Consider the following 12,848-nt stretch of genomic DNA (forward strand, 5'->3'; position numbering starts at 1 on the left):
TACCTTTGATCATTTGTTTTAGAAATAATATCACTTTTGATTTCTGAGCTGAAAGCTTACAACTGTTTCTAATATTCCACTTGGTGTAAATGATTCAATAGCAACAGGGCTCAAACCACTCTTTTACAAATTTTAAAGACTGCTTTAAAATGTTTTGTATAGTCAAAGCACTTACAGCTTATTTAAATTCTGGTTAATAAGTAAGTAACTAAAAAATACATCAACAGCATTTTTTTCTTCTCTCGGAGTGAATGAGTTCTCTAGTGTCTACACTGGGAAATGCTGATTATTGATATTGTTGTCAAACATAATTATTGTTTTTAGACACATCCAGCTCCTAACTCTATCACTAAACTCTTTTCATCAATATCATTTAAAAAAAGTAAGTTCAAGTACAGAATAAAGTGGAAAGTTTTAATAGCTTATATACATGTGTACTTGATATTCTTAGCTGCAGTAAGGGATAACATCAGTTATAATACTAAAGAAAAACAGGCATAAATCTATCTGTAAGAGCCATATAAATGAGTTCATTTAATTCAAGTGTTCTGTGAACCTTGCTTTTGTTCAAAAACTGTATTTTCTATACCACTTATTTTGCTTTTAAAATAATAGGGTTTAGCTGTTAGTCATTTTAATCATTCAAATAGAAATGTTGTTAGTTTGAATACTTGTTGTAAACCTTTCAGGGTGACAAATGAAAGATAATAAACCCTTGATCAATACAACTTTTATTTATTCATCTGGGAACAGAGGATATCATAGGCAACAACACCGCCTAGGAGAACAAGGGTTTCACATAATCTGTTTTGGCAGAAACACACATTTAAATAATCATCCAAATCACCACCTCACTATTTCTATCTTTAAACAAAAATCAAAACAAAAACCAACCAAACAAAAATAGAGAAAAAGAAACATAAGATCTGAACAAACAAACAGGCCAGAATTTTTTTCTATGTAATGTCTATGCCAGCCACATCCATCCCTGATTTTAGAAGTCATAATACTTAGCAGTGACAATGGCACTGTTCATTTGCAAACACATTATAAACATGAACTGACTAATTATACCACAATACCTCACCACAGCTAATCAACATGACTGCCTGGTCCTCTCTCAGCCGGGGGAAGTGCTGATTTAAGTTTGTGCTGCCAGTCCCCTGTATGACAGTGTCTACATCCCGCAAAGTTCTACACACAGAAGTGAGTTTAGCATGAAGTGACTGACCAAACTACAGCAGGTTTTTCCACTCAGTGCTAATATTTTCTTTTCTACTCCAAAAAGAACTGATCAGAGCAGGATACAATTTAATGTAAACCATTTGGAGTGAAAGGTGTTATTTTGCCTAGTGAAATCTCCCCCTCACAGTCCAGGTCACAAACAGAGTCAGTGGCAACCTCATGGTCAGGGGAGATCTGGGACATCCTATCAAAAGGGTCCTCGCGATTTTCCTCACAGTCAACCACATTTGGGATCATGTTAACATAAGCAGTCACTATCTCCTTATGGAAAAGGGTGTCCTGGTTGTAAGAGATAAGCTCATTGCTTATATTAACAGTCTCCACCGGAGTACTAGAGCAAAACTGACCGCATCCCAAGAGGTTGGAGAAAACCTTCCTGAAGTCAGCATTGAAGGCATAAATGATGGGGTTGAGAGAGGAGTTGGCCCAACCAAACCAGACAAAGATATTAAAGGTGGTCTCACTGACACAGGGAAGGCCAGCGTGGGGGTCACTGGGTGGCCTCTCGCAGAAGGGCACCATGCAGTTCAAGATGAAGAACGGCAACCAGCAGCAGACAAAGACACCCATGATGACAGAGAGCGTCTTCAACACCTTGGTTTCTTTCCTGATGGAGGACTTGAGGCTTGTGTGATGGTGGCAGTCAATGTGGCTGCTCCGGCAGCTCTGTGCGTGCTCAGCTGCCCTCTCCAAGGAAGAGATACGACGAATCTGCACCTGGGCAATGCGGTAGATTCGAGTGTAGGTAACTATCATGATAGCCACCGGGATATAAAAACTGATCAAGGAGGAGGAAATAGCATAAGTCCTGTTGAGGCTGGAGTCACAGCTCTCTGATGGTCCAGTGAGGGTATCATTGCTGCCAGAGGTCGCATCAGAGGGTCTCATTGCTGCTAATGCCACCCATGTGGTGCTCATATCTTCTGCCCAGGTAGTGACAGCACCTGCTGCTGCCCAGGCAGTACCAAATCCATCTCCAATATCACCAGCAGCAACAACATCCCCACTTTTGTGCCAGTTGAGCTGGACAGGGATGAAGGAAATGAGCACAGACAGTGCCCATGCCACACTGATCATCACCAGAGCCAATCGCTGGGTCATCTTCCTCTCATAGCGGAAAGGGCTGGAAATAGCCCAGTACCTGTCCACACTAATCACACACAGGTTGAGGATGGAGGCCGTGGAGCACATGATATCAAAGGCCACCCACACGTTGCAGAAAGCCCCAAAGGGCCAGTACCCAGCCACCTCAGCCACCGCCTTCCAGGGCATGACCAGCAGGGCCACGAGTAGGTCCGAGACAGCCAGGGAAACGATGAAGATGTTGGTGACCTTGCTCCGCAGGTGCCGGTAGCGGACGATGGCCGCGCACACGAGCACATTCCCGAAGAGCGTCCAGAGGATAAGCAGAGCCAGTAGGCTGCCCGCTGCCACCTGCGCCGCGCCGGGGCCGCCCGCCGGCCCCCGCGCCCCGCCGGGGGGCCCCGCCGGCGGAGGCAGCGGGCTCCGGCCGCCCCGCAGCATCGCTGGCGGCTCCCGCCGGCGGCGGGGCGGCGGCAGCCGGGATGCACCGAGCAGCCAGCGCCGCCCCGCCGCCCGGCCCCATGGGGCCGCTGCCCCCCCGCCCCGCCGCCACCCCTGCCGGATGGCCCCGCTCCGCTGCCCCGGCGGCCCCGCTCCGCGGCTCAGCGCGCACCGCGCTCGGGGCTCCGCGCCTCGCCACTGGCGCCGCGCTCCCTTCCCGGGATCCCTGTCCCGCGCTCCGGGGACCCAACTGGGGTGCCCGCCCCGCAGCTCCGCACGTCCCCGTGCCCGGGGTCTCCGCCCGCGGCTCCCTCCTGGGCTCCCCTTGCTCGGGGTCCCTTGTCCCGCGGACCCCGGTTTGGATACCCGCCTCGCGTCCTCTCGCTTGCGCTCCCCGATCCGCGGCTCAGCGCGCTCCTCTCCTCCTCGGGCTCTCCTGCCCGGGGCACACGCTCCGCGCCTGCTCCTCCTGGGGCCGCTCTGCGCCCCCGCGGCTCCCGGTGTGTCCCACCTGGACTGGCAGCTCCGCCCGCCCCGTGCCCGCCCGGGCTCCCAGCTCGGCGGAGCGGCGTCCCCGCCTTGCTGCCCGCCCGGGGTCCGCTCCCCGCTCCCCGCGCCGGCCCGCCCGCCCCCGCCGCCCCGTGAGCATGCTCTGCAGCCAGGGACGCCCCGTCCGGGCCGGCACCGCCGAGGCTGGCGGGGGACGGGGCGGGAGGGGACGGAGCGGCGGGAGCGGCCGCCCTGCGCGCTCCTTCCCTCCCTCCGAAACCGAGTCACCCTCGCAGTTCTTTGGTGCTGTCACCAACTCTGCGCGGCGTTTTTGCGCAGCTGGAGGGAAGAGCGCGGTCCCGCCGCGGGGAGCGGGGAAATGCCCCGTCAGCAGCCCCGCGGGAAGCAGTGCTGTCGAGGATGGGTATGGACACAGTTCGGTCTGAAAGGTGCGGTGGGGTGAGCGGGACAGGCTGAGTGTCTTCCACAGGGATAGAAAACGGAGCCTGCATTGGTACTAGTTCCAAAGGGTTCTGCCGGACGACTGAGATGTATTACAGGCAGCAAGCCTGGCAACCGAAAATCCTATTCTCTCTTTCCAGCTCGTTTATGGGATGAATCATTCCTCTCGGTAGGGTTCTAGCACAGCTAGAAACGGACTCTGACCGTGAGCATTACAGGCGTGAATGCTGTGCTCTCGGACTTGCCATGTGCTAACGTGCCTGTTTCTTCACAGAATATGCTTTTGTGATTTTTATTCAAATTATTATGGATTAAAAAAATTTAATTTAATTCCTTTTTAAAACCGTTGACAGCGATCAAACCTGTTCTTGATTCAACAGCCTGTTTTGGCACTGAAAGGGCTGAGGAAGCCACACTTTTCAGGGGTGTTCCAGCTACTTCTCCAGGCAGATGGGGAAGTACAAGACTCACTATACCTGAATCTGCAGTGACATGAAGGAAGATTAAGTGCTAGAGTTACTAAATACAGAGGGAAAAGAAAAATAAAACTCTGTAACCTTTTAGGTAATTTTCTAAAATTGTCACAAGAAAAACTGGAGCTTCACTTTAGCTTTCGCTTAAGAAATTGGCACTACTCTTCCACGTTTAAGCAGAGATATATTTAATATTGGAGGGAGAATTTAGCTTTTGTCGCCACTGAATTCTAAACAGCATGACTAAAGCTGTGATGCTGAGGCAGTGTGTTGCTTGCATAAACTCTGCTTTCCTAAGCAATGCCTCCTACAATTTCTCTAAACGAAGGACCAGATTGCACAAGTACTTGTGCACGTGCTTGTTGAAGCTGCTAGTCTAGAAATGGAGATATTTGTTGTAAAAAAAGAGTTATCTGGTTTGCTTGTTTAGGTTATATTCATTGCTTCTCCAGTGTAGAGGTGTGTGCACATACTTGTAATATGGTGTCTAATGCATATATGTATTTACATGCATGCAGTCAGTACACATTAGCGATTTAAATAAACATGTGTGTAGGTAACTGTCTTCTTAATAACAATAGTAGCTCATTAATAATATAGCCTGCCCAAAACTCAGCAGCACACATTGGTGGCTTCGTACAAATCAGCACCAGTGTTGTAAGCAAAGACTCTGGGCTGTGGCTGGGAGCAGCAGAGGTGCAGGTGCATGTTCATCCCCCGCTCTGCCTCATGTAGTAAAGTCAGGCAGAGAGGCAGTGCAAGCAACCAGGAAGACACTTTAACCCATTGAAGCAAAAATTGTAAAAGCTCACTTGTCAGATATCTAAAGAATGAAAATTTGCACTGCTTTTTACAGTACTTTTTGCAATAGGTAGACCCAAAGTACAGGACTTTCCAAAGTATCCCATCTATTGGCCAAGTGTTGCATTTGGCTATCTGGCTCCTGAATAGCTCAGAATTCAGAGGATATAATATATCCTCTAAGATATCCTCTCCCACCCATTTAATATTTAGCAGATATTCTCAATTTTCAGCTAGTGTGAACTGATGTTGCTCACCAAAGATCCCTATGGAAGAAGACCTGTCATTGAGTTGGGGGCAGATTCGTCAGCCAAAGACACACCTGTGCCAGTGGATGCACTGGTGATACAGTCACAAGTGTTGATCAAACATTTTATGCGTGCATGTTCAAAACTTTATTTCAAAGGAAAGCAATGCATTAGGAGATCAGGAATTTTTTCAATGGTAGCAGAAAAAGATACTGGTTTGTGATGAGGTGGCATATGAGACTAAAACCTCCATTCCTACAGACTCCAGAGAATTGTGAAGAAGTGGAGAAGGAGAAGGCAACAGGACAACTGCTTTGCACTTGTACCAGATCATTCATAATGGCATCAGGTCAGAGAAGCAATCGTGTAATGGGTATGTTTATGGTGTTCAGAACATTCCATCCACTGCCATCAACATTTTTTGAGCCCAAGATAAAAACCTTTAACATTTATAGGTTATTAGCATCCTTTTTAAACTTTCTGTAGGCAGTTTGCATATAAATCTCATTTTAAGAATAGTCCATTAAACCCACAGCTGTCACTTGCTGAGAGATTTGGGTGGGTTTTTTTCATCCTGAAATCATCTTTGTAATGGCTTTTGTGCTTTTCCTTCAGAGCTTTGTCTCATTTTTCTTTTTTTTATTCACCTGTTAAAATTGCACTTCTCTCTCACAGCTGGCAGATTGGAAGTAATGGAATTTAACTGCTACTGCAATGGTTCTGAGTGAAAAAAAATCTTTGCAGTTCCTGATTTTAGAAATGTATGTTTTACTAGCTCTTTTCCTTCATTGCCACATTTTCTGTTTTGATTTCAAAATACACAGACCCACTGTTCTGCCTAATAGTTTTTATTTAAAAATAGCCAACACTCAGAAATTCACACATTCTCTCAAGAATCAAGTATCAAGAGATACTTGATGTAAAAAGGTAAAAAATAATTAATTCAAAAAGCAAGTTCAAATAAAGAGACACAGATGTACGCTGAGGTTTAGGCTATAAAAGCATCCCATCAAAAAGCTCCCATTACAGTTAGGCTCTGAAACAGAAAAGAAGAGGTAGTGGTAGAGGTGGAGGAGGCTGGAAGTCACTGCACATCAGGCCAATTTAATGAAGTCACTGAACATGTTCTTAACTGTAGAAGTATGCTCAAGTGGAGCTATATTTAGGAGCACGGTTGAGTGTTTGCTTAAGGTCCATCAGTCTTAGTCAGTGAAGCTGAAGCCTTTATTGAACAGGGGTGGACAAAGGTGCAGGTGTATTTATAGTCATGAAAATATTGAGGAAGGAGGCAGATAACTCGTATCACCAATTCATGCAGCACAGAAAAATCTTTGCAGACTAGGTCAGGTTCTGCTGTTCGTGTTTCAAACAAAAATAAATATGAGCAATTGGAAAATTATCATAAATGCGTTGCAGGAATTGTGTCCAGGAAACTTCTTCAGTTGAGTGGAGGGCAATGGGAGGGTTAGAACCAGCTGATGATGTCTAACAGGGGGAAAAGTTTTCTATAACAGATTACTTTTAATATTGCAAATAAGGTTAGAAAAACTGCAGTGGCTAGAAACTGAATCTCTGAGAAATCAGGGTAGACATAAGGCAAACATTTTTAACAGTGAGGATGAATAATGGCTGATGTGATAGATTTTGGATTGTAATAGATTTGCTATCATTTGCAGTCTGAGAGCCAAGGCTGAAGGCATTTCTCAGAGACTGTGCCTCAGCTCATCCTTCAGCTCTGTCTTAACTTGGACAGTACCGAGCAGCACTCTGTAGTTCTCGGGAAAAGTAATTTTAGATGGCTACAGTTACCCCTGCTGGCCTTAAATCCTTTTTAGTTTTTTGTTGACTTGGGACTGTGATGGATAGTATTAATTAGCCATATGTAACAGGATGAACAATTCTTCCACTATTTCCGTTACTTTTTCTCTGTAATGAGTGTGATATGGTTCCTGCATAGCCATTGATCAATCATGAAATAACTGATGTTACAGGAAGATATTTCCACAGATTTTCCTTTTTTTTGTTTTGTTTTTTTAAGGGTTGTATAGGACTAGCAGTAGATTTTGTAGTTCAGGATTTATTTGGGGGAAGAATTCCAGTTTCAAATTTTTAAAGTCTAGTGGTAAGCATGAGCAACTTTGTCATTTTAAGATAAACGGCAATAAATCACTACTTTTACTTATTTTTGCTCTTTTTTTTTCCCCTTAAGTAATACTTAAAATTACATGCTCCTTTATAATCAACATGTCCCATTCATCTCTGTAGCAGAATATCAGTAATAGAGATTAGAAAGTTCTTTATTAAATACCTACTGCAATAATCCTGAGGACTATTAGTGCTATTAGAGAACACAGTGGAACAGCTGATGAAGACTTCAGTCTGCTGACACAAGAGTTGTACTGGAGTTGATAAATTAAAACTAAGGTATATTCTACTGACCATCTGTAAGACAGAAATAGCTATTTCTTCTGTATTGTGAGTAGCCCTCTGCATGCCAAGCAGTGGCATTTCATCCTACAGTGTCTCTAGATTTGTCATCCTTTTCTTTCTTCAAGGAGGGTCAAAGAAGAAAGATGCACTTTTTCAAGTGCAGAGAACATCAAGCACACCCTGTAATGCCTTTATAACCTCCCATTCTTCTGGCTGACACTGCAAATCAAAGGAGGGAATATACAGGTTGAAAAGCATATGCTTCAATAAATCAAGGCCAATACCCCAAATTCAGCACAAAGTCATAGCCACAGTGTATGGCTGTGTACCCTTAAAACAAAATCCATCTTTGAAAAGCAAAGAGCTAGGACCTTGACAGCATCATATGGGGCAGGCAGAGGACCTGATCAGTCCTGGTGAATTAGTCAGTCTGGGGTTCATTTGAGGAATGGTGCAGCTTTCAAACCCCTCTCAGGGAAGGCTTCTGTCCAAAGTCACAGTGAGACATAAGCAATAGCCATGATACTTACGGGAAGTCAGCAGTTTGTCCCAGTAATCCTTGCAATAAGCCAGTAACTCTACCTGGTGATATTTTCTGTGTATAGAGAGTCTTATATATATTATATATATATATATATAATATAATATAATAATAATATTATATATAATATATATAATAATATATATTATATACAGAAGAGTCTTATATATATTAACTTTCCAGATACTTTAAAAGACTGTTTTTGCCCTGGGAACTCAATAGAGAGAACAGTACCGTCTTCATGAAACATAAAATGTGTATTGGTTTGAGATAAAAAGAGTTGCCGTAGGGACCAGCAGTTTCCCAAATCCCAGAGCAGAAAACAGGACAGAAACTATCAATGAAATATTGTCTAGCTGCTTTCATCAAAGAAGATATTGTATATTGAGTTATCTGATATTTGTGATTTGTTTGTTGCTCATGGGTTGTACTGATTTTGCTAATTACCTGCAATAGTTACAACTATTGTAATTTTGGAATAATTTGCAAAGACTTAATGGCTGCTGTTGTAGCCTTAATATTTAAAAATAGTTAATGCAATTCCTTTTAGTACTGTTGACTGAGATGTGTGGCCTGAAGAGGGGCGGGCTATTTTATTTTAGCTGTAGCTCTATCCAAACATAAAAGATAATAATGAGAACTATAACTGCACAGAAGTTTAACATTCATTTCTGCTTTGACAGAATATGAGGGTGTTTAATTTATTGTTTATGCCCCATTAATTTCTGTTGTCACAGTACCAGGTCTCCACTGAGCAGCGTGCAGAGTGGCTTGCCCCTGCCAAGGCTTCCCTGCACTTGATGCAGTGTTAGTGCCACACCTACACACAGAGCTGATATCAAATGCAGGCACAGTCAGCTCTTCTTGATATAGTGAAGTTTGGGTTCTTGACTCTTACTGCACTGGAAAGGTTTTCCAAAATAGACAACAAAGAAAATAGAAGAAAGAAATTCCAATGCTGGGAAAAGGATTCAAGAATGCTTTCAAAAGTCTGTTTGGCTAGTGTAACAAATTATTGCTTTGTAATGAAGCTGTTAGATTCAAGCAGGCAGTGGTGGAAAACCCTACCTGGGGAGCACTGCAGACATGCTCTTCACACCTGGGAGAGGAGCAGACAAGGAGGGACAAGGAGGGGGTTTATGTAACCAGCTACCATTAAGATGTTGTTACAAAGCTATTGCTTTTTGCCTCATTGCTGTGGGTTGCTGCCTTCATACAAAAGTCATTGCCTGCTAGAAGGGAAATTACTAAATTCAGAAAATGATGGACTCAAGTCTGAAACAAACATGAATGTAGATTTAGCCTTAGGTATATTATTAATCATTTCTGCACATTTTATAAAGCATTCTGATTTCAGTTTAGCCTGGTAAATACTTGATTGCAGAATAAGTTAAAGAAATTATGATATCCTTAATAATCCTGACTAAATGGTGTCATCATTTAACCCAGCAACTCACTACTCCCCACTGCTGGGACGGAGGAGAGAATTATAATAGTAAAAGTGAGAAAACTCATGAGTTGAGATAAAGACAGTTTAACAGGTAATGCAAAAATCGTGTGCACAAGCAAAGCAAAACAAGGAATTTATTCACCACTTCCCAAGAGCAGGCAGGTGCTCAGCCATCCCCAGGAAAGCAGAGCTCCATCACATGTAACATTGACTTGAGAAGGCAAATGCCATCACTCTGAATGTCACCCCCACCACTTCCTTCTTCCTCCATCAGCTTTATATTTTGAGCACGAAGCCATATGATCTGGAATATCCCTTGGCTCATTTGGGATCAGCTGTCCCCGCCATGTCCCCTCACAACTCCCTGTGCACCCACAGCCTCCTCGCTGGTGGGGTGGGGTGAGGAACAGAAAAGGTTTTGGCTCTGTGTAGGAGCTGCTCAGCAATAACTGAAACATGCCCGAGTTATCAACAGTGAAGAAAATTAACTCTATCCCAACCAAAACCAGCATATGTGGAGAGGAGCTGTTCCTCACTCTGCTTTGGATAAAATGCTGATGTGGTTCCCTGGAATTAATGATTCTATGTGTGGTTTTCACAAGCTGACTTTTAATTCCAGGTATATTGCAGTGACATTTAAGCAAAGATTTATTAGAAAATAAACATAAAACGCCCACTGCTTTGTTAGAAGTGAAGCAGAGAGACAACAGCTGGTTTTCCTGCAATCCCTGCTCTTTAAGAGCTTTCCACCTACTGCATCCATCTTTATTTGTACTTCGGCATGAATTGTGGTCCCTTTGCTTCTGGCAAGAACTAGGAAATGTGTTGGTAAAGATTTTCAGTTCTCTTTTGGGTGAAAAACAGCAGTAGAAAAAGGCAGGAGACATGCCATAGAGAACTGTGTTTTACTTTAAATCTCAGCCAAATTAATATTATGGGACATAACACACCTCCTAAAAATAAAAAAATAAAAAAAGGACAATTGACATTAAAATGAGACTTCCCACTATCATCAACATCAAGATCAAATTAATGCTTTAAAGCTAATAGAGCTAACCCTCTTTTTTAAAGTTCTCCTTAACAATTGCAGCTGCTTCAATTCTGTTAAATCCAAATCTCATTTTATTCATGCATGCATAGAATGAGGCCAAATACTTGGGGAGAAGAGTTCCCAGGGAATAAGTGATACAATGTGCCATCTGTACATACATCATGTCTAATCAGACAGAGTGAGGTAGGAAAATTAAAAAAAATAGTGTTTGTAGTAAGATCTTGATGCTTGGGTATCTTTTTTATTTCATAGATTTTCGGTGAAATTTACTGAATTATATAAGCCAGTGAAAAGAAGCATGCACTTAAATTACTTGGATAATTTCCCTCTCTGCTATTCTCTGAAGCCATCTGCTTCTCTGCACTGATATAGTACACTCAAAGTCTATGGAACACAAATGGGCAATAAGACACAAAGATATTTCCAAAATTATCAAAACAGTAATTGGAAATTATTTTTTTAAGTGATTAAAAGAGGAAATTCAAAGTATTGAGAAATGCTAGTAAAAGAAATTCACTTAGAGATCCTCAACCATGACTCCTCCACTTCCTTCCATCTTAGAGTTTGTGTCACTGACACTAAAAAATACCTGGAAAATCTATGGTCATGCAAGATTGACTCTTCAAGTAAATTGAGGATTGTAGAGATCTTTTTTGCACCTTACCAGCCTTTATTCCTGTATATATATATATGAGTTTAAATGCAACCCAAGCATGTATTATTGAATAGATAAAATTATCAAGGGAAGAGAGGGAAGGAGTGGAAGACTCTCAGAGAAGGATATGATGAACATGGGAGAATAACTTTCTGGTTAAGATTCCACAGCAAAAATTCAGAATCCTTTGCATATTATGTGTATTTTGGAGTTCAATAAAAAAATTTACTTTAAAAAAAAATATCTTTTTAAGTAATATTAAATTGGAGCACCTCAGGAGAATAGCAATGAGCAGCTGTTAGACCTCTCTCCTGGGTAAGCCCACTCTTCTGCCTCCTGTCACATGCTTCAGCAGATAGGTCGGCAGAAATAGGGGAGCTTTGTGCTATTTATTATCTTTTCAAGCCTGTCATAAGTTAGTACTGTTGATACACACTAGAGAAAAACAAAAAATTTGGAAAACATTTGTTTGAGAAAGCCCAGGTTTAGCATTGACCAGAGAGCTAGAGGTCACACTATGATAAACAACCTGAGTATTGTTCCTTGTCCAAAAATATATGTTTCTTAAAAACATATGTTTCTCCAAAATGTATGTTTCTCAAATATTCAGAAATTCATGACTCACCATTTGCTTCAAGAGTAGTTACACTAAGAGCTGCATCACATAAATACTCTGTGTTTGGATGAAACAATATTTTTTGACAGTATTCCTGTTGTGAAAACCTCTTAATCATCTTCAGTCAAAGTTAAGTCTTTGGTCCTGAAACAGAACCATTTTAGTCAGTGGGGTTTCATCAGTGTAGCTTGGAATAGAATTTGCCCATTAGCATGTTTAAAACATTTGCTCTCTGCCAGTGCTTAATTCACTTTTCTGAATAAACTTCAATTTCAGCACTCAAAATCAATTTAATATTGTGGGCAAATCAAATTATTTCAATCATAATGTGAAGAAGCCAAAAGAGCTAAGTAATTGCAGATGAAATATAACTAAATAAGGATGTTATTTATTTTTGAAACTTCCAAATGTGTGCAACGTGTTTGTAATAGAGCATATGGCCCCTTCTTGGCCTTGGGGATTTAAAGCTAGTTCTGCTTTGGCTGGAAATCAGCTAAAGAACACCAGTTCTAGCTGAAGAATGACATGGGACCCATCCCACAGGAGCAGAGGAAGAAGAGGCAGGCTTGCTTTAGCCATCTTTATGAGCACATAAAAGATTAAGTAGAATTTTTGGGCCTACCTAGTGAAATGGATTTTTTTTCTGATACCAGAATTAGCTGGAGACTTTGTCCAGGAGTTGATTTGGAAGGAAGGTTGAAGCTTTATTTGATTATCTGGATGGTCCTATTTACTCTTCTCAAAACAGAATCAGTCTGGGAGACAACTGAGTGGTTAGAGCTGATATTTGCATGGAAGTAGGTGAGATCAAGCTACTGTGTTCAATGGGAAAGAAAATGTTACTGTCTAGAATGAATGTAAGA

At 42.4% G+C, this 12,848-nt stretch overlaps 1 protein-coding gene across 1 annotated transcript; it reads right to left on the reverse strand.

Moving 5' to 3' along the window:
• Positions 1-715: 715 nt before the first annotated feature.
• DRD5 (dopamine receptor D5) lies at positions 716-2,929 on the reverse strand. Its single transcript, XM_064653236.1, has one exon. The coding sequence runs from the start codon at positions 2,767-2,769 to the stop codon at positions 1,312-1,314; it is 1,458 nt and encodes a 485-aa protein (XP_064509306.1). The 5' UTR covers positions 2,770-2,929; the 3' UTR covers positions 716-1,311.
• Positions 2,930-12,848: the final 9,919 nt, after the last annotated feature.

This window comes from Pseudopipra pipra, chromosome 4 (genome assembly GCF_036250125.1).
Source record: "Pseudopipra pipra isolate bDixPip1 chromosome 4, bDixPip1.hap1, whole genome shotgun sequence".
NCBI classification, from domain to species: domain Eukaryota; kingdom Metazoa; phylum Chordata; class Aves; order Passeriformes; family Pipridae; genus Pseudopipra; species Pseudopipra pipra.